General features: G+C 41.8%; 3 protein-coding genes across 3 annotated transcripts in view; 1 reads left to right on the forward strand and 2 right to left on the reverse strand.

Annotated features, from left to right (window-relative positions):
- Positions 1-420: 420 nt before the first annotated feature.
- Positions 421-5,179, reverse strand: sycp3 (synaptonemal complex protein 3). Its single transcript, XM_080475786.1, has 8 exons — positions 4,876-5,179; positions 4,477-4,558; positions 3,247-3,281; positions 3,050-3,167; positions 2,870-2,969; positions 2,077-2,175; positions 1,899-2,003; positions 421-652 (listed from the first exon to the last, which is right to left on the reverse strand). Exons 1-8 carry the CDS (start codon positions 4,988-4,990, stop codon positions 599-601), a joined length of 708 nt encoding a protein of 235 aa, XP_080331912.1. The 5' UTR covers positions 4,991-5,179; the 3' UTR covers positions 421-598.
- A 131-nt stretch (positions 5,180-5,310) lies between these two features.
- On the reverse strand, positions 5,311-9,801 carry actr6 (actin related protein 6). Its single transcript, XM_080475865.1, has 11 exons — positions 9,604-9,801; positions 8,213-8,330; positions 8,069-8,137; positions 7,857-7,980; positions 7,631-7,766; positions 7,498-7,554; positions 7,269-7,367; positions 7,071-7,149; positions 6,746-6,917; positions 6,526-6,664; positions 5,311-6,396 (listed from the first exon to the last, which is right to left on the reverse strand). Exons 1-11 carry the CDS (start codon positions 9,669-9,671, stop codon positions 6,267-6,269), a joined length of 1,191 nt encoding a protein of 396 aa, XP_080331991.1. The 5' UTR covers positions 9,672-9,801; the 3' UTR covers positions 5,311-6,266.
- A 5,192-nt stretch (positions 9,802-14,993) lies between these two features.
- The window catches only part of phf21ab (PHD finger protein 21Ab), a 27,127-nt gene continuing 20,601 nt past the window's right edge, over positions 14,994-21,519 (forward strand). Inside the window, 1 exon segment of the mRNA XM_080475460.1 lies at positions 14,994-15,115. The gene's annotated coding sequence lies outside the window, so the exon portion shown is untranslated.

The raw sequence follows: 21,519 nt of genomic DNA on the forward strand, positions 1-21,519 counted from the left end.
AACGCGGAGGCGCCACAGTGCCCCCTGATGGACATCGGCGGGTACTGCAGGATCTTTTTGTAAATACTGCAGGAATTTTCATCACTTCTCCAATTATGGAGTATTATGCAAATGAAACGTCAGTACAAATTAGGAATATCTCACTTATATATGCCTGCTATTTATAACACATGGGGTGCATTTAGTATACGAAATATATATTTATATATTTTTTGTATTTCTTTAAATGGACTCTAAAAGCAGACCTATGTCAGTGATAAAGTCTCACTACACCATTTCTAATATTCCTTTGTGTTAGGTTAAACACTTAAAAACAAATGAGACTGTTGAAATTTTTAATTTTCTACTTTTCCGACATAATTTTTTTAGGAAATGGAGGTTTGCCCTGGTAATAAATATCAAATATGGATACAGGATGTTGTGGAACAATTGGGTTTATTTATTCTTCCTGTCAGAACATGACGAAACAGTTTTTAAAGTAAGAAACATTCAGAGATAAAAGCAGTGAATTCAAACAACAGGCGTAACCATGACAACCATCCACAGGAAACAATGTGGTTCCCAAACCATGGCAGTCGTCGCCATGGAAACAGCCGGGCTAGAAGAACATGGAGTGGATGGACTTGCGGAACTCGGCAACATCCTGCTGGTGCTGGAGAGACACAACAACAAACAAGTAAACAACAAATAAACACAAATAAAGAAAATAAACTAAATAAAGAAATACTGATAAGTTAACAAACATCAAAACAAATGAGATTGTTCAGTTAGTGGCGCGTCCTAATCCTGCAGCCAATAGAAATGCCCAGCCTCACTGCATTGACGTGACGTGATCCAGTGTGAATGGCTCCTGGAAGTGTCAATCAAATGTTGGACACGCCCCCTCTGCTCTGAGGAGTTTCACAGGTCGACACAGACTGAAACCTCTCCTGCAGATTGGATTCCATGTTTGACTGAACTCACCGGGTGTGTCCTAACAGTCCCTCCTATCTCCTAACAGTCCCTCCTATCTCCTTTCCTATCCACTTCTCCTTAAACCCCAGAAGTGTTTAAGTGGCGGCCATGATAAGGAGCGCTGGAATTCTCACTAAGCTAAGGAAAGGAGGCTCAATGCTTCCTTTAGAACCTCGTTTAGCCTAGGAACCACTGATGCTTCCTTTAGAACCTCCTTTAGCCGAGGAACCACTGATGCTTCCTTTAGAACCTCCTTTAGCCGAGGAACCACTGATGCTTCCTTTACCAAAGGAGACCAGATCATGTTCCCCCACAATTCCTTGCGGCGACAACATTTAAAGGAACCCGCTCATCGCAGCGTTCAGGGAAACTCAGGATGACTGAAAAAGGAGCAGATCATGTAAGTTACCAAAGCAATAATCTGCTTAGAACAACTTGAGATCATCTAGAACCCAAATCCCAACTAGGAATGTTCTGGATGTTGTAGAACCAACACAGTAAAGTCCAGTTTTAGTGCAGCCTGTTCTCACTCTGATTGGTTCTTTATTCACCTGCCAGCCGTTTCCCTTTAGTTCCTCTTTTCCTTTGATTTACATTCAAACCTTCAGTATCTGACTTTATATCAGAGGTTAGAACCTCAGAGGAACGTGAGAGGAACCACCTTTATACTGCTTTTTATCACATTTGGAGTTTTTTCACCACAGCAGACGTCACTAATCTTCACCACCATCGGATTATTATAACGCCACCTAGTGGAAGTGCGGTTTGATAGTCAAAACAACGTGATCGCCTTTCCTTAACTCCTTTAGGAAGCCTCCTAACACCTTTCCTTAACTCCTTTAGGAAGCCTCCTAACACCTTTCCTTAACCCCGTGACATCATCCACGGGGTTAAGGAAAAGTGGATAGGAAAGGAGAAAGGGGGGACTATTAGGAAAGACCCACCATGTCCACGAGGATCTTCTTGTGCATGGCGGACATCTCCTGCTTCAGGTCCTGCTGCGCCCCCTGCAGGAAGGCCTGCTGACTCTTCTCCAGGTCCTCGATTTCCTGAGGGAGGCACAGACGGCGCTCACAGCTCGGCCGTCTCCTCGCTGGCGTGTTTCGGACGAGTGAAACTGACCTTCACAAACAACTCGTACAGCTCCTGCACAGTTTTCAGCCTCTGGTCTCGAGCAGCTCGGAGCTGCTGCAGGAGCTTCTGATTCTGCCTGAACAGATTCTGTCAACACAAACGTCGACCGTCTCATGACACAGGTCTGGTCTGACAATCACGGTTAAAACCGTTCACATTAACACTTGAGGGCCTGTTGACACAACGACATTTTCAAGTGAAAACGTAAAACTTCCGTTGGGCTTTGGGTGTCCGTTTACACAACAACGGTGCTGGGAGAGACTTTCTGGAAACGCTGCAGAAAGGCCATAGCCATAGTAACTAGTAGTTTTGCACATGTTCAGTAGAGACACAAATGACCTGTTTTCACCTCATGGAAGTTTCTAATGTCTCTACTTGTCACATCACAGCACAAACATTCAACGAGGTGAATATTTTGTAGGCACGCTAAGTGAACTATGACCATTCCTGAGGGTAAACTACAAATACAGCGCATATATTTGTCTCACAGCACCTAAACTTTGAGAAATTATAACAAAACCACTGTGTTGTGAACTTAGAAGAAACATGGTTTTAATCGAAAAACTACGTAATAGTTGGTGGTACTGTGATAGTCTGCCCTCTAGTGGACTAAACATATGAAAACTACTTAATTGTAACTTTAGTTGAAGCACAGGGCTGTAACATTATGGTGCATATCATTTATAGGGTTACATTGAATTGAATGTTTCGACTACTAAAGGTCATGAGGAATGAAGTTCAGAGGAGCCTGACGGCGGGATGTTAAATCAAACAAACTGACGTTGAAGGTCTCCTCCTGCTCTGCGGCTCGCTGAGCTTCAGTCTCCCACTCCTGCAGAGCTGAGGTCACCTTCTGGGAATACTGCTGGATCATCGTCTTCCTGCACACATTTCAGACACCTGGGTGGACAAACTTCATCTTTCTACGTTTGAGCTCGTTAACTTATTGAATTCATCCGACCTCTGAGTGTGCGTGTTGTTCCACAGCTGCTCCACCTTGTGCAGACTTTCCTTCATGGAGCTTTTAGTCATTACCTCCAGTCGTTTCTTCTTGGCCTTCATCATCTTACTGAAATTAGCTGGAGGCCAAAACAACGAGAACAGACAGGAAACATGAGCTGCTGTTCAGAAAGGGAACACAATAACACTGCTGCTTACCTCCAAATCTCTCCACCATGGAATGAACCTCGTTCCTGCACGTGTGAGCAGAGAAAAATTCACTTTTAGAGAACGACAACAACAGCAACAACATTTCAATAATGCATTCAATGTAATTGTCATGTGCTGGAATGTAAAAATGCAATATTATTTTTTATACTGATAAATTAATCACAGGGAATCCCAGCTCTTCTTTAGAACCTTCATAGTTGGCTTATATCCTGGAGTTCCTCTAAACAGTTTTCAGGTCTATAAATCAGAATATATACCACATTTTCTACAACAGAAGATACAATTTTTTTTTTTTTTAAATTTGGCTGTTCATGCCAGGCGGATTTTCATTCCACCTATATATCAACATTTTGCAGTACATACCACCTGTCACCACTAGATGTCACCGCATGACAACAGAAAGCTGCTACTGTACCATAGAAAAACCTGCATTATTACTGTATTTGACTGACGGAGCAAGAAAAATGTCTGAAGTTTAAGTAAAATAGATCACGGGAGCAGCAGAAAGAGTTTAGAGTGTGTGAGGAACCTGTGAGGGGCTAGAGAAAAGAAACGTTACCATGATGAAGAAAACATAGAAGATTAATTGTGGGCAAAAACACATCTAGAAAATAAATGTGACATGTTTTTTCCTGACACATTTTCTGACAGATGCGGTTTATGTGTGATATGTCGTCCAAAGATACGGTGAATATATAAGATCGGGGTCATGTCAGGATTGGCCAATAGTCAGAACATAAAAAACAGATTGAAATCAGAGCCGAAAAGTCTGAGTGAGACATCGAAATTCAAGGTGAGTGCAGATCTTTTTTTTTAATCTTTGGTGCTAAAAATAAGTAAATCCAACCAAATACAGATAATTGAGGAACTCCACAAGTCATTTTTGTTCACACAGATTAGAAAGCAAGGTGTGATGAAGGAATCTCTGTTCTGTCAATAACACTAAAAGCAGTTGAGTACCGTGGACACTCACTTCTGATCATTACTTTCACTGGATTTTTGGTCTTTTTTTAGTTTCATGTAGGACAGTAATATTGCCACTGTTCCTGGGTTAAGTTTGAGCTCCTTTAAAGTTTAGATATATACATTTGTGACAAAGGAAATGACGTAGAACAAACTTCTTGGGCTACGCTGCAGCTCAGACGGGATAAACAGTTTTTACTCTTTTCTTGTGTTTTAAAATGAAAACGCGGCGCTGGTGTGGAAACTTAACCGTACCCAACTGCACAAGCTGCCTCGCGCTCATCGAGCTCAGTAGCTGCTCTTTTCTTTACTGCTTTGGCCGCTTTCGGAGTTTCTCCTGTGAACAGTACACAAACTCAGACATGGTGCCAGCAAGTCACAGCGCCCCCTGCAGGTGAAAACACGAGGGCAAAATACATTGTTTACCTTGAGGACATTTTAGTTCAGCAGCCACATTCAGCCAAATGTCATTATGAGTGGGCCGGACCAGTAAAATAGTGGCATAATAACCTTTAAATTTAAACCTTAAAGAGTTTCTTTGTTGTGGCAGAGTTAGCTCTGGGTCCTCATCCAAGATGGCGGCCACAACTATACCTTCAGGCCTCTGTGTCATGACTCGATAATAAACTTAAAACTTGAAGCCAGTTAACTCACTTGGTTTGACTTGTTCTTCTTCTGAGCTGCTCATTCCTTTCTTTTCATTTAATTCGAACTCAGACAGTTTTTTCGTCACCTGTTTTCTGCCTCTTGCCATTTTTTCTGCTGCCATCTCCAGAAGCTAGATTTGGCTTTAGCTGAAAAAGTCACTGCAAGAGTTACTCGTGGCTTTAGAATGACTTTGAATTGCAGGTTTCAGGTCTAAATACCGGACACAGCTTCTCCTCTGACTGTTTTTAATTTACGACTGAAGCTAATGAGGCTATCTTCTCGAGCCGGCTCCTTCCCGCCACAGCTTCACGGTTAAGTTTGGAAACCCTACGTCATGTCCCGCCCATTCCTCAACTCTGATTGGCTCATTTTGACAATTGCGGCGAGTGGCGGCCAATCAGAGGCCAAGAAATAATGTCGGGGACGCCAGGGAACGAAATTCAGCATCATGAATTATTCCGCATTATATGTTTACAGATCAACATTTTCATTTTCAATTCGTTGCACAAATCTGTGAGACAGCCCTTCACAAAAGTGCCAAAAACTAGTGACTTTCAGTATTTTAACCCTTCAAATGGGAGTCTGATTAAGTATTATATTAAATAAAATGGTAATTAATCATTAATGACAACTCAGAAATCTCTCATAAAGTTAATCATCATACTCCACAATCTGGCTTATATTTGACATATGTAAGAGAGATGAAACGATCATCCGTAATCCCAGTATTTAAGTGTATAAGGATTAAAATTTCCATCATGATTCAGTGTTTGACTGTTTTGTACATGGCTGAAGTTGTTTGAAAGCTTTATGTTGTAAACCTCATTATTAATCTGTAAACTTTTCAAAGCAGTCTTATTAAAACCGACACCAATAATCGAGTATAATTACAACTGATGTACAACAAAACACATCTGGGCGTACAAAAACTCTGACCATTAAAAACGATTCACACCGAGTCAAAACATTCAAATGTTTGAGGTTTTAATAATTACAAATTGTTCCAGTGCCTGTAGCTGAGACACTGATGCCATGTAGAAAAATTCAGTAAAAAACAAACAAACACTTAAATGAAACGTAAAATAGAACTCCTTTTTGACCATGCTGGACAAAAAGAAATGTACACATCCATCCATCTTCTTTCCTGCTTGGTTCATATTATTCATCAACATTTCAAACACAGATTAGAGATGTAATCTGATCTTCAACTGAAACATTTTTGATAAATCCTGATGGTAGGGTTCATGTTTGACCTCCAGGTGGCGCCATTACAGCACACAGTGAGCGGATGAGCTTGAGAGGACGGTTGGAGCGACAGGTCTGTGTGAGCAGGGTGCTTCTGATCGGACGCAGGTTTCTCCTCGCTCCAACATGTTTGTGCTCCACACGCCGGCGCCTCAGATATCAAACTTCTCCTCACAGATACAGTGTCCATTCTCCTCGAAGTCCTCCCGAGTCACCACCATCTCATCGTAGTCCGGATTATGAGCCAGCAGCTTCCCTCCCTCCCACGAGTAACACAGGGGACTGCAGGAACACACACACACACACACGTTAGAACCCTGAAGCTGTGTCCATCTTTCTACAACATCTCACGACAGAAAGAAAGACAGAAACACTAAAGGTGCGATCTTGGACTGCACGGTCGTCTCTCACTTCGGAGGCAGGAGGATGGACATGGGGAGGTGGGCGGGGACTAAGGACCGCAGCTCCGCCTCCAGACGCTCCCTGAAGCCCGGAAACAGCGTGTTTCCTCCGGTCAGCACGATGTTCTGGTAGAAGTGAGGCTGCATCTCTGAAAACAAAGACAAGAGACACAATCAACTCTGCTCTCACACACTCTGATGCTGCGCTGAACACATGGGCCCAGGCTGACCTTCAGGCAGAGCCTGCACGGCGTCCACGATGGCCTCGTGGATTCCCATCTCCTGGATGCCGATGTCCGACGGGTGGAAGAGCATCTCGGGCACGGCAAAGCGCTCGTTGACCAGTCGCAGGATCTGCTCGCCCGTCTTGTATTTTCCACTGAACACCATCTCCTCCCGAGGCTGCAGGGCGAGAGACAGAGAGAGAGAGAGAGAGAGAGAGAGAGAGAGACAGAGACAGAGACAGAGAGAGAGAGTTAATGAGGCATCTTTTCCTTCATTAAGCTTCTGTTCTGCTGTGAAGACGCCGCAGTCCGTCTCTCTCTCTCTCCTCACCTTACAGAATCCCTTTTTAATGGAGCTGAAATCTGGAAGAACGTAATCCTTCATCATCGTGTTCTCCTCCCCCTTCATCCTGGAAGTCACAGCACAACCACAAAACACACATAGTCAGAACACACACACACACACACACACACACACACACACACACACACACACACACAGAGTCAGAAAACACACACACAAACTTACTGAGCGATCTCCATGTCCTTGAAGAACTGCTGGGACACGTAACAGACGTCTTCTTTCACCTGGTTGATGACGTGTGTTTCATCCATGACGTGCAGCTGTCTGAGACACACACACACACACACACACACACACACACACACACACACACACACACACACACACACATACACACACTTAACCAGGTGATCTCACTTGGAGACGCTCTGCTTCAGCGGTGCGAGCGCCTCACCGGTACGAGATGATCTCCTTCAGGTGGTTGGTCAGCAGCTTCCCTCCCACGTTGATCCTGCGGCAGGACAATCAGACACGACGTGTTAGCGCCTGGTTTTTCTGGGGAAACTGCAGGTTGAACCCGCCCTGACCTGCGGACGCCCTCGTGCAGCTTCTTGCTCCGGCAGTAGGGGGCGATGTGGGTGAAGGAGAAGCCGCTGTCGACCACCAGGCAGCAGAGCTCGGAGGGTTTGGTGTGGAAGTAGTGGTGCGCGCTGAGGGAGCCGGCTGCAGCACAAACACACACAGGTTGGAGAGCGCGTCGGCATGGAGCGTCGGCATGGAGTGTCGGCACGGCGCCAGCAGCAGCCGACTCACCGTTGATCCTGAGAGCGGACTGGAACTGGTACTCTTCGAACAGGATCTCAGTCATGGACTCCTGGATGGAGGAGAAGTTGAAGTACGGCTCAGTGATGACGATGCTCGTGTCTGCAAAGTCCACCTGAGGACAAGAAGCAAAGCACGGCGGGGTCAGAGGTCAGCGGGGGACGAGGAGCAGGTGGCTCCCAGCGCCGGCGACCACGAAGCACCTTGAACATCTCCTTCCCGAACAGGTGGTCCCACACTTTCCTCTGGACGTCCCAGTTGACCAGGTAACCCTGTGGAGAGGAGCGGAGGTTTAACGTTGCAGGGAGGCAGAGCTCGCTTCACCCGGCGGTCAACCGCTCGCTCACCTTCTGGAACGGGAGGATGTAGAAGAGACCGGAGGGATCCTTGATCTCATCCAGCTGATTGGCCGTGAAGGTTTTCAATCTGGATGTCTTGGAGCGAAACTGGCAGTTTGGGATGACGCTGAGAGAGAGAGAGAGGAAGTTCTTCACTTTCACAACGTTTCAGTCCAACACTTTGATCTTCACCACAGTGTAAAGCTCACGTCCATAACATCCTCCAGCTGCAAGGCCAACAGTGGCAGATTTTGCTGTGGGCTAAGCGGGCAACCGCCCAGGGCACAATCCGTATTGTTATTGGATGTGTCTGTGATGGAGCAGTGAACAATAGAACCGAGGTGTTTCATGAGGTTCTGGCTCTCCAGCTGTGCTTCCTAAAAGGCACTTCCTGCAGCACTCTGGGTTACATTTCATTGTTCAATTGTGTTCAAGTTGAAATCTTGGTGCTAACTTTTCGAGCCCTACATGGTCCAGCTCCTCCTTACATTGCTGACCTCATGAAGCCCCACAGCTCGACTAGGAGCTTGAGATCGTCTCGGCAGAACTTGTTAAAAGTTCCACGTACCTGTTTTAAAACTCGGGGAGACCGATCATTCAAACCTGCTGCTGCGCCCCGACTTTGGAATGAACTTTGGAATGAATAAATTTTAGTCCAATTGACTCACGCTGCCACCAACTGTCTGCATTTGATGTGTTTTTAAGATGTATTTATTTGGTTGTACTGTGAAGTACTTTGTGACTCTATGTCTGCAAAAAGCACTATACAAATAAAATGTACTTACTTACTCATTGTACTTAACATTTTAATCTACTTTAATACTTTCTGAAACAAATTACAAATGCTAATTTCTGTATTTAAGTACTCTTTGTAGATGCCTGTGCAGTTACTCTCTGTGTATGTAGTTTCTGCGCGTAGAAAGTATTTCAATGGTTCTTTTTACTTCATTCAGATGGATGTCCCGCAGATTACTCCAAAGTACTTTTACCTTTTGAGTACCGTTTTAAATATTATTCACAACAGTTCATGAAGTACCTTAAAGTACTACAGAATATGAATTAGTACCTTTTCATGAGTACTTAACTACTGCAATGCGTCCCAGAATTTTTGTTACTTAATATAGAGAAAGTGCCACAAAAACCCTCACAGGGCTATTCTCGAGTATTCTGGGATTACTCCCTGCACATCAGAATACTCTGTATGCCTGTAGTGTAAGGGGATGCATGATAGATTAGGGAGTACTTTCTGCTTCAAGTTACTCTTGGTTAGGGTTGGTTGGGCAGCGCGATCGACGGATGTTTGCGCAAATAACGGATCAATCATTTGCGCAACGCAAGAATCGGTCGATCGCCCAAAACCGCTTCACATATCGCCCGTTAGCAGCCGAGCTAACACTCACCTCACTTTCTCCTGGCTGTATCCGATCTTGGCGGTGTACGCACCGTTATCCAACACCAGCGTCGCCATCGTAACGTAAAAAAATGTCACGTTAGAAAGATGAAATCAGCCGTTTTCAGGCTTTTAACTCGCATTTATTTCACCGAAGAGCGCAACGTCCCAAACAGTGACACAGGCCGCTGCCATTCCAAGAGCTCCCAGCCAATCAGGTGCTTCTCTCACGGCCTCGTGCAGACAAACAGCCAATGAGGGCCTCTCAATCGTTCTTCTTCACGTTATTGGTTACGAACATCCAATCATATGCAAGTAGTAAGGTCCTTTTAGGAAAGATGTTCGGGCAGCAACAGGATTATATTTATTTCCGTTGTTATTGTTTAACTTCAACACTGTCAATACTACGGAAGAGTATTAGCTGAGTATTAGAGCCAGTGAAGAAGAAAAAAAAAGGAAGTTAAAAATAAAGCACTTCGAGAAAAAAGTCGAAAATTAATGTCAAGATTTTTGATATTTTATTTCATGGAGAAAAAAAACCCTTGAAAATCCATATCTAGTTTTTATGGAAGAGTATCGAGGTAACTGAAGGAAAAACAAATTCTGGAGTAAAAAATAAATAAATAAATACTCAAACACTTTGAGAAAAAAGTTGAAAATCAATATTGAGATTTTTTTTTCACGGAGGAAAAAAAAACCTCGTGCATTTCAAGAAAAAACTCAAAGTTTTTTTTCTTTTAAATACAAATGTCCGTCTCCTCTGGTCCATCCCTCATCATTTGCCCGTGAATGCTGAAACCATCACATTAAATCCCATATTTCTGACTATATAGGGTTGCTTACTGCTTCTGATCATCTGATTTTACACCAGATTTCCTTGTTTGATAATAATACATTTTATAAATAGCCTATGAGCACCAGGGATCAGTGCCTTTGTCCCTCACAAGCCGTAATAAGTCGGTTTGTAGCACCGGAGAGCTGCAGGCTGCAGGATTACTATTGCAACAACACATCATCAGGAGGGTAAAACTAACCTGTCTCACGACGGTCTAATCCCAGCTCACGTTCCCTATTAGTGGGTGAACAATCCAACGCTTGGTGAATTCTGCTTCACTGAACCTTGTTCTGAAGCAGAGTTTCACCATTTCATTAAACTGCCTGCAGTGCACCCTGCAGAAGCAGTCACATGCTGTAATTTAGACTTTCTTTCAAAGTGCATGATGGAAAAAGAAGAAAGTCTCCAGATTGAATTTTTACATCTTTTCGAGGTGCACAAGAGGTTTTTTTCTCGACATTGATTTTTTTTCACCTTCTTTATTAATAGATTTCTTTTATTTCTTTGTAAAGCTTTTCTGTATTCCTTCCATTTCTTTGTAAAGCACCGTGAATCGCCCTGTGTTTGAATGGAGCTCTATGAATAAAGTTGTCCTGCCTCCAAATTTCTTTTTCTTCAGTCGCCCTAACACTCGTCTGTACAATACAACACACTCGTGGCTCGGCACTTTTGAAGTCTTCTACTGCCGTGCAAAGTTTGTGCATTGTCCCCCCCCCCCCCCCCGTGCTTTTCGATAATGAACAATAGTGACATAGTTCCACATGAAAGTTTGGCTTTGTTTATATTTTATGTAACTATTTTTTAGAGTTTTCCAGTCATCAAAATTGTGTTAATGGCCAAATCACGATTTGAATTATTAACAGACACCAAATAATACATGCTCTTTTTTTAAGGTCAGAACGGTCAAATTTACAAAACAACCAGCTATGCAAGTCTACCCAAAAAGTGTTTTGAAATCTACAGTAAAAAATACATGCTGAATTGTTTCATTGACTCTGTCACAACTGTTGTAATCCAAATTCAGAAGAAGTAAATCGATCATTAAGTGTTTTAAAGTGACTTCCTTTGCTTTTGGGGTCACAGGAAGCTCGAAACTTTTGGATCTTCAGCTTTGGTTTCTATTTTTTGTAAAGACTTTCAAAATTGAGTCTGTTTGATGGAAATATTTATATAGTTCTTTAATCGATATTTGTAGTGCAATTTGTCAGTTTTGGAGTTTTTTTTCTCCCCGAGGCCATGGTAACAGGATGAAGTCAAAAATATGAGGTTATTGACTGTGATTATCAGTAAACAGATAAAATAGTGGAATAAATGAAATTATTGATGAGATTCTTATGCTTCCCGAAGAGCTTGAAGGGGGTGTTGCCCTCTGGTGGCTGATCAGTGTCACTGCCTCCCCATGCAAATGAACCAGTTTGAGCTTTTTGTGAGGAAAGAGGTCAGAACACGGTCCAGCTCACACCTTTCATCACCAAACGGAGTCTTTTCTACTCCACAATTCAGCCACGTTTAATCCAGAGAAAGGCAAGCACAACATCCAGTCAAACAATCGTTACTTATGCAGAACTCATTGATCACAACAGCAGGATCAAAACAGGAAAACTGAGAAAAATACTGGAAATCAATAGACTATCGAATGTGAAATATTGAACTTGACGTGTAAGTGAATAATGTAAATTACAACATCTTGAGAACAGCAAAATAAAACCTAATAAACAATATCTTTAAAAAAAGAGACATTGTTTTCAGAGAGAGATGCATTAACAGAAGGTTTCTGAGCTGAATTGCTTAATGTTGATTTAATTACAAACAATAATTTTAATAATTATTCTGTTTCTCATGCATTTTACCAACATTTCAGTGATGTCTATTTTCACTATTTATTACATTTTACACATTGTTTCCTTGTTCTTTTACCAAATCTTAATTATTCCTGCAGATTTGACCTGAGTTCATATTGTGTGAATTTATGTGCGAATCTTTATTTTATTTGCTTCTAAAAAAAGAAGCTTTTCTTTTTTTGCTTCGCCGTTTTGAATTCATTCATTCACATAGGATTTGAACGTGTAGTTATATTAGTCACATTTGTAAAAAGTTTGACATTTTTTAATAATGATTCTTCCCGTTATAAATCATAACTAAGAACATTTTAAGACTTTAGACTTTGGACTTTGCTTTATTTATCCCTTGGCATGACTCCGTCAGGGAAATTTAAGTTCCAGCAGCTTAATAGAAGAGGAGCGGCACACAGAGGACAACAAAGATAAGTTACAGAAGTATAATATAAACTCTTAACTGACCTTAACTTAACTAAATATAGAAATGGCAAAAAGAATAAGATTCCTAACAAAATATAGGAGTGAAAGTGGCCGAACGTTAAATTGCACTGTGGTTCCAGACAGAATTATTGCACAAGTAAATATCCTGTAAGCTTTTCTTGGTCTCCATTTTGATATTATACATTTTTTCCATGATCTGTTATATTCAATACTTAAAGGTTTGGGTGGAATAAGGAAGCGTTATTTCAAATATATCAACATAAAGCAGCATTCAGACACATTTCATGGGGAAAAAAAGTCAAATACACTCAATAAGCTTAAAATATTTCAGGAAATTTGCTCAGTAAGAAGTAAACTACGGCCAATAGAGGTGAAATCTGTATTTGAAAGTAGTAGATTATAGCAGATTTTATACATTCATTCTGACAAATGTATCCTGTGCAATAAGCAAAGTGTCTCCTTGTCCTCATCTTTTCTTTTCTAGGTTCTGTTGTTGAATTTTGTCCTTTGTACTTGTGATGTAGCTGGCAGATGATGTGTATTCTCAGTGTGACAGCGTGCAGGAGGCTCAGACACACTGTGTGTGTGCGTGTGTGTGTGCGTGCATGCGTGTGTGCGTGCGTGCGTGCGTGTGTGTGTGCGTGTGTGTGTGTGTGTGAATCTGAAATATTTGAGAAGAAAGGGATCATTTCGAGCAATGCGTTTGTGTGCAAACTTAACACACACTTTCTCCTCTTTATACTTCTGCCTCCTCACACTGCCGCTGTCACCTTCACCACCACCACTAGAGGGAGACAGAGCTGATTTTAAAAATGTGCGTCACATGTGGAAGTAATCAGAGTAACAAAAGTAACTGTACCGCTGACTCCAGACAGTTTGATATGTGAACCCGGGCTGCTTCTTTGTGTCCAACGTGTTTGCGTCTCTTGTCTCGTAACTTTTTCTTTGTGCCGATAAAAGAAAGAAAAGTTGCTTTAAAATGGAAACAAGAAGATGAAAACCACAATCATGATGCTCAGCGTCAGTGTTTGAGACTTTAGGTTGGAGATGTTTCAATAAAAAGCTCCGCTTTATGCGTGAGAAAATATGGAAATGATGGAAAAAATAAAAGTATCTATCTATCTATCTATCTATCTATCTATCTATCTATCTATATAGTACATTGGATTCGTATTCATAAGCAAATCTACTTTTACAAGGTCATATTTCCCAGCATTTCAGTATAGAAAGGATGAAACAAAGAAAAATGAGAAAAAAATGTTTTTTATAAATCTAAATAATAAATTAATTGAGCCTACAAGTGCATATAAAGATATGAATATATAATAATGAACACAAATAAAACATGTTGACTGCAAACGACAATGAAGAATAGAAATAGTTTTTCTAATATTTATGTGAACATGTCAATAGAAGATTTGATAGTGACGTAAATCAGCTGACGGTTGTTTATTTGTTTGCTGCTTGTGTCTTTCTGTTCTGATCCGCCGGTGAACGTGATGTTTGTTCACATTCCTCCACCGATTCACTCTGAACTCAGCGAGACACAACGGAGGAGCAGGAGGAGGAGGAGGATGAGGAGGAGGAGGAGAGGGGACTCGGCCTCCTGCTCTTCCTCATGCTGCTCCTCCGCAAAGTGCAACAGTCCGGCGGCTTCAGCAGCGAGCAGCAGCCGAACATGGAGGCCGAGCGGCGGCGGGCTGTGAGCGGACGGCCCGGCGGAGGAACCGCACGGAGCCCGTCAGTAACACAACAACCACCACGGCAGCTTCACACACACTCCGAGTTTCACGGTGTGTGTGTGTGTGTGTGTGTGTGTGTGTGTGTGTGTGTGTGTGTGTGTGTGTGTGTGTCTGTGTGTGTGTGTGTGTGTGTGTGCCGACTTTCTCTCCATAGAGTTTCACTGAGTTTACATCCGGGTTTTTTCCCTAGGCAATGGGAGTCGCAGCACCGCCGTTCCTTAGGCAAAGTGAAATAAATTCGCCGCACCGACACAAAAAGTAGTCCGCTTTTCGAACACCTTTTTGCGCGGCCCGGTGTCGCGGATCGGCCCGATTTAACGAACTTTGACGGCGACACGCGTCGATATCAAGCGATCGGCGGCGGATAGACGAGCCTCGGCGGACCGTGGGAGTAGTTTTTGTGCCCCTTCCTCCAGCTCGGAGGCGCAGGGATCTGTGCTGTGCTGAGGCTGGAGCTGAATGAGATTGAAGAAGAGTTCTTCTTGTTTTGTAGCTTCAGTTTCTCTGTTTTTACTCAATTTTTACTCAAACTAAAGCCGAAATCCGGCGGCTGGACGCGGCTCTGCGGGCAGGAGGCGGCCGCACGCTTTTCTACGCTGTTATTCCATCGTGGATCGGCTTCTTACAGATATATATTTAATTAATCCAGAGGAGGACTGCTGCTGAGTAAGTGCACATTGGGCTTTTTTAATTTCATAACTTTAATTTTCTCTCCTGTCAAACTTTACGTGTCGGCGGCTCCCCGGCCGGCTGTGTCCGTGTGTCGGCGGCTGTTGGCAGGCAGGTGTGCCGGGCGTGCAGCCGGTGCTCGGCCGGACGTTTCCCGTGTGTTTCTCTGTGTTTTAGCTGCTCTGTTTCTTATTCTAGGAGTTGATATTCTGGAGGACAAGGGGCCGATGTAACTTAGACCCACCGACGCCCGCTCGGTGTCATCATTTCGTGTGAAAGATGGCGTCTTTCGGGACCGCTCCCAGCCGGGCTCGTGCCTCCCCTGCGCGGGGTTTCGGTGCCCGTTCCGCCGCCGCCGTGTTATTTCTGCTCGGTTGTAAGTTCTCAGCGTGGCTGGCGGCGTTAGCAGGGCAGCTAACTGTGCGGGGCTAGCGTTAGCGGCTACGGGCTAACGCGATCCACTTGTTCTCCGGGAACATTTTCTCAGCCTCCCCCGGCGGAGCGGCGGCGGCGGCGGAGCTCCGGAGCCCCGCCGCCTCCGCCGCCGCTCCGACACCGAGCCCGAAACACAACTAACTGAACCCCCCCTACCCCCCCCGAAACGAGCTGCTTCCCCGGGTCCGGAGGTCGCACCGAGACGCTTTTCTCCCCTCCTCCTCCTCCTCCTCCTCCAGAGAGACGGGACCTCCAGACGGCCTCTGAGGCTCCGTAAGACGGTTATAAAACATTTATTCGGCCGCGGAAACAAAAAGCCGCCGCGGAGGCTGCGGAGTCCTGCCGCCGGAGAGCAGGGACGTTTTCACGCTCAAAACCTCCATTTTAGCTCCATTTCTCGCCTTTCGGGCCTCCGCGGCGGCTGCTGGTGGAAGTTTATCCGCACAACTTGGTGTCCCACCCGGGGAGCAATTACTCCAATTAACCGGCGGCCGGCCGGCCGGGCAGAGGGCAGCTGCCCCGGGGGAGCAGCTCAGGGCCGACTGGGCTGCAGGAGCTCCACCCGGGTACTCCCGTTCCTTCACAGTGGGTACTTTTTACTCCTCTCGAGTATTTGGTCACAAAGACAAACCGCCTGTTCTTGTGTTTAATTACTCCTCTCAGTCACATCTCAGCCCCACTCTCAATAAATACTCATTAAAGTACTTCAACTTGAGTCATCACTCAGTTACAAATTACACTTCACAGGTACTTAAGTTACTTACAATTTCTTCCTTACTTGTAGTGTACTCCACATAAAAGTACATTTTGACACTTTCACTTTTCACTGAAGTGCTTTTTAACAGGTAGTAACAGTATTATTATTTTGAATGTAGTAGTAACATTTCGTTGTACTCAACACACCTGTACCTTAATATGGAAGTATCTGTAGTAGTTCAGTGTAACTACTGGTGTAGTATGGTATTATATTACATGTAATTTCATGACTAGTGTCTTACGTTCCTGTTTTGAAGTACTTTCCATCTTTTTTGAACTTTTTCTGTATAAATCTTTTTTCTGCAGTTTTTCTGTCACATTTGTAACTTATTGATTACATAGTGACTAAGTACTTGTTCTCACTGTAGTTTTGAAAGTTATTAGTACTCAAGTCTGTTTTTAAAAATAATTTCTAGACACTTGTACATTGTTGATTGTGTAATGTTACTACTCCTCAAGTACACTTTACAATGCAATCTACTTAATTACTAACATTGCAAATATTCATTTCTGTATTTGTCTACTCTTTGTAGATACATGTACTTTTCTGCCTCATCTCATCACTAGTTACTCCTCACAGTCACAACTCAGCCTGACTCTCATTAAATACTCGTTAAAGTACTTTAACTTCAGTCACCACTCAGCTAGAAGTACACTTCAGAGGTAGTTTAACATTAAAGTACTTCATGATTCACATTTCTGCCACTATATACTTGTATTCACCACAATCAAGAGGCTAAGACTTCAGTTTTTACTTTGGATTACTCGGTTATTAATTAGTTGTATTACAGGATGATACACTTTTTGTATTTCTTACTCGATTACACCTCAGAGGGAAATACCCAAGATTTTATACTCTACAGATACTAGTGGATACCAGTTACTTGTAGTTACTAGTTACATCTGACGTGATCTCATCAGTCACAAGTTTCACTACTAATTAGAGTAGTTTAAATGAAGTACTTTGAGGCAAAAATACAGTTTGGAGATACTCTAACATAAATTCTTCATTATTCACATTTCTACAATAATATACTTGCATTTTACCTTGATTAAGAAGAAAATACTCCAGTTTTTACTTTTGATTTACTTTTTCTTACTCAGTAATTAATTTACGTGACGAGACGATGATACTGCAGGTTTTACTTTTTAGTTTAAATGACTCTGTAAATAGAATTAATATTAATAAAGTAATATGTAATGTACTACAAGTTTTACTCAATACAAGCAACCTTAATCCAGTTTTTACTGAAGTACTTTAACCTTCCAGATGCTATTGGATCAAGTTACTCCAAGTTACGAGTTAAATCCTGTCACTGGTTTTAGGCTGTTACTCATTTAGACTCTAATTGAAATAGTTTAATAGAAGATAAACATCAAACTCATTTTAGTACAGAATCATCTGAGTACTGAACAATTACAGCTTTTATATAATTACATACTTTTGTACTAACATAGTACTTTTCCCATTGTTTTCTACTTAATTTGCTATTGTTTTCTACTTAATACCTCCAGTTTTTACGTTCCAGATACTCCCAAGTTACCATGAGTTACTTGTCGTGACTAGTTACATCTGATATGATCAGTCATAAGTTACATCCTGTAACTCATGAAGTACTAGTTTAAAGTAGTTTGATTGAAGTAATGACACTTTATACTCATATTTTAGCAAACTTAAGAGGATAAACATGAGGTTTCACAGAAGTATAAGTTTATTTTCATTTAGAGAAACAAATGTAACTGAACCATTACAGAGTACTTTAATACCTCTAATAGAGTATTTTGGAGTAGATCATCGTCACATCTGATTCACCTCTTAGAAAAACGTTACAGTTTTTATTCAAGTACTGCAATTTGTTTGAACAGAAACTACTTTTCAAACTTCTAACTAAACAATTACACAGTAATAAAAATAGTGAGTCCTATTACTAAAGCACTTTTTCCAGTAAATACTCGGGTACTTCTCACTGTACTTTCACCTTTTGATTATTTACTATTTATTTAAAGTTATTTGATGTAGTAATTTAATACTTTAAAGTAAATTACTCCACATAAAAGTGCATTTTGACACTTGCCACTTCTGCTAAAGTACTTTTAACAGGTAGTAACTGAGTATTATTATTATGAATGTAGTAGTAAGTGTTTAGTTACATTCACTTGTACTCGACACACCTGAACATGGAAATATCTTAAGTAGTTCAATGTGAGTACTGGTGTAGAATAAGTTACTATATTAAATATTATTTCATTACTTCATAGTCGTACTCTCCTGTTTTGAAGTACTTTCCATCCTTTTTGTATTTATTTCTGTAGAAGTATTATTTCTGTCACATTTGTAACTTATTGATTGCATAGTAACTAAGTACTTGTACTCACCAATGTAGTTTTGAAAGTTATAAATTCTCAAGTCGTTGTTTTTGAATAATATTACTAGATACTTGTACATCTTTGATTCTGTATTTACTACTTCTGAAGTACACTTTACAATGTAACCTATGTAAATACTAATTCTCTTTTTAGATACATGTACTTTTACTCACTGTGTATGTAGTGTCTGCAGGTAGAAAGTATTTCAATGGTTCGATTTTTTCCATTACATTCAGATAGAAGTCCTGCAGAGTACTATAAAGTACTTTTAAGTTTTCAGCACTTTGAGTACTTTCAGGGTGTACATATTAATTGTATGAAGTTGATGAAGTGCCTATTAGTGCTACAGAATATTAATAGGTCATCTTTAATGAGTCCTACACTACTGTGGTATATCTCAGTAGTTTTTGTTCCTTAATATAGAAGTACTTGAGTATTTGTGTTTTCTGCTGTGCTATAGTTGTACTTCACTACATTTCAGATAAAGTTTTTAAAGTACCACAAAAATTCTCAGTACTTTTCTCAACTATTCCAGGATTACTTTCTGTACATCTCAGTGCTCTGTACTCCTGTAGTGTAATGGGATACATGATAGGTGAGGAAGTACTTGAACCTTTTCTACTTCCTGTTACTCTCCATTTGTCATTTACTTTTGAAGTACTTTCAAAGCACAACACTTTGAGTCTTCTTTGGATTATGTACTGAAATACTTTACTCGACTGCTCCAGGGGAGAGGAACAAATTACAAATACTCAGATTACTGTCATTGAGTAGTGTTTTGAAGTACATGGGTGGCTGCTCTCTACTCATCTCATAAAAGTGCCCTTTTTCTGCTTTTTAAAGTACTAAGTGGTACTTTTAGGAGTAATCTGTAAAGGAATTAGTTTCATAAGTACATTTTACATCATGCAATCTACAGGAACTTAAATATAAATACTTGCATTACTTTAATCAAGTACTATTTTGAGTACTTGTACTTTTAAGTATATTTAGAAGTGTCTAGTTTCTCTCTACGTCATGTAATCTACTCAACTATTGTAATCATAATAATGATTACAAGTAGTTCATTATAAGTGATCGATCAGTATTGTAACTAAGTACTGTCTCTTTGTATTTGTTTATTTACTATCTAATACCATAAGTTTGTAATTTAACTCCTGTGTAAGGCTAAACCATGTAATCAAGTAATTTCACTACTTTTAAGTATTGACGCATGGAAGTAATTTACTTGTATTTAGTGTAAGTCGGGAGTACCTCAGTATTTAGTGTTATGATCAATAGTTTTTGTCTCATATTTAGGGAGGATTGAATGGTTTTTTTTAGCTACTAGTGAGGGATTGCATTACTTTTTAACGAAGTAACGAGCAGTTGTGGTGAGTAATATTCAGAGGTGTGAGTTGGCCAGCAGGGGGCGCCGCAGGGGAATAAAGCAGCGGTGTCCAAACTACTGCGGCTCGACTGCAGTTTCTGAAACGTTCACCTGACTGTGTTGTAATTCCACGCTGGGACACTAGGCGGAGCAGTGGTTTTCCCATCCTGCCGCGGGCAGGAAGCAACACGAGGCTCCGCAGGCCTGAAGGAAAGAAACTGAAACCTTCTTCTGTCAGACGTGTTCCGTCACTTTTTTGTACTAAATTAATAAAATATGTAATCATGACTTAAACTTCCTCTCCCAGAATCCTCAGGGGAAATGAAAACTTAGGATCCAGTTGTTGTTGTCGAAACCTTTCAGAAGGAAATTCCTCATCACACTCATAAAAACTGGTATTTCCAGCATTTTATTTTGGTGGGACATCCCCGGTTTGTTGACGTCTCAGCGTCACAGGACCTCCTGAAGGTTCCCGAGGCTTCGTGTCACAAGATCCCGTTTGTCCTCTGGATTCCCTGCACATCTGGATTCTCTGAGGAGAAACCTTCAGTTTCACTCCATCCAGACTTTTCTGGATGCTTCAACGCTGTTTCTTTGAGAGAGTCTGGATTCTGGAAACAGTTTGATGGTTTGTCTGGGAACATCTGGACTTTGCGATGGATTTGAGAAACTGAGAGGAGATAGTCTGGTTTTGGTGTTTTGCTTTAACCTCTGGGCAGAAGGAAGAACTTTGTATGAGACGTATATATGAAAGAGTTTTTCTGCGAGGGTAACTTTAAGGGAAACCAGGAAAACACAACTTTTTGAATCCACTCCCAACGGTCTCTGTGGAAACGGGAGAAAGCAAGACTTCCTGAACACGCTCGTGGCCTGTCTCTTTAACGGCAGAAACGCTGCTCTCACAGGCGTAATATACGTCTTCTGCACGCGTGCGGGTAGATGTACAATAACAAACATGGCGGCCTCCAGAGTGTCGCGACTCCCAGTCCATACGCTCGTCTTGTTTGTCCATGTTGGTAGTTTTATAGCTGAGACCATAATGGCGTTCAATTACTTGTCTGTCCACCAGATCGTCCTTGTTCTCCCATTGTTATTGTTTACAGCTTATTGTCGTGTGTGTGTGTGTGTGTGTGTTTTCTGAAACGACAACCTAAGATCAAAGCTTTTTCACTGGACCCGTGGCGTGACCGAGGCGTCGGCGTGGAGCTCGGTCCAGATGGTTGAAGTTCACGTGTCAAAGTCGACGTAGTTAATCCAGAAATGAGTTGAAAATGTTTCCACAGCGAGATGGGAACTTTAACCAATCAAAAGTGAGGATATGACCAGTGGCTCCGCCCACTTTCTGCTAAAAAAACACTTTTGAGCAGCATGACGCTAAATAGATGAAGACAAAAGAGAGAGAGGAGAGGAAATGCTCAAATGTCATCGACTCACATTGTTCCTGAAAATACTGAGTGTTTTCACAGTATTTTAA

Source organism: Lipophrys pholis (genome assembly GCF_963383615.2).
Source record: "Lipophrys pholis genome assembly, chromosome: 11".
NCBI classification, from domain to species: Eukaryota; Metazoa; Chordata; class Actinopteri; order Blenniiformes; family Blenniidae; genus Lipophrys; species Lipophrys pholis.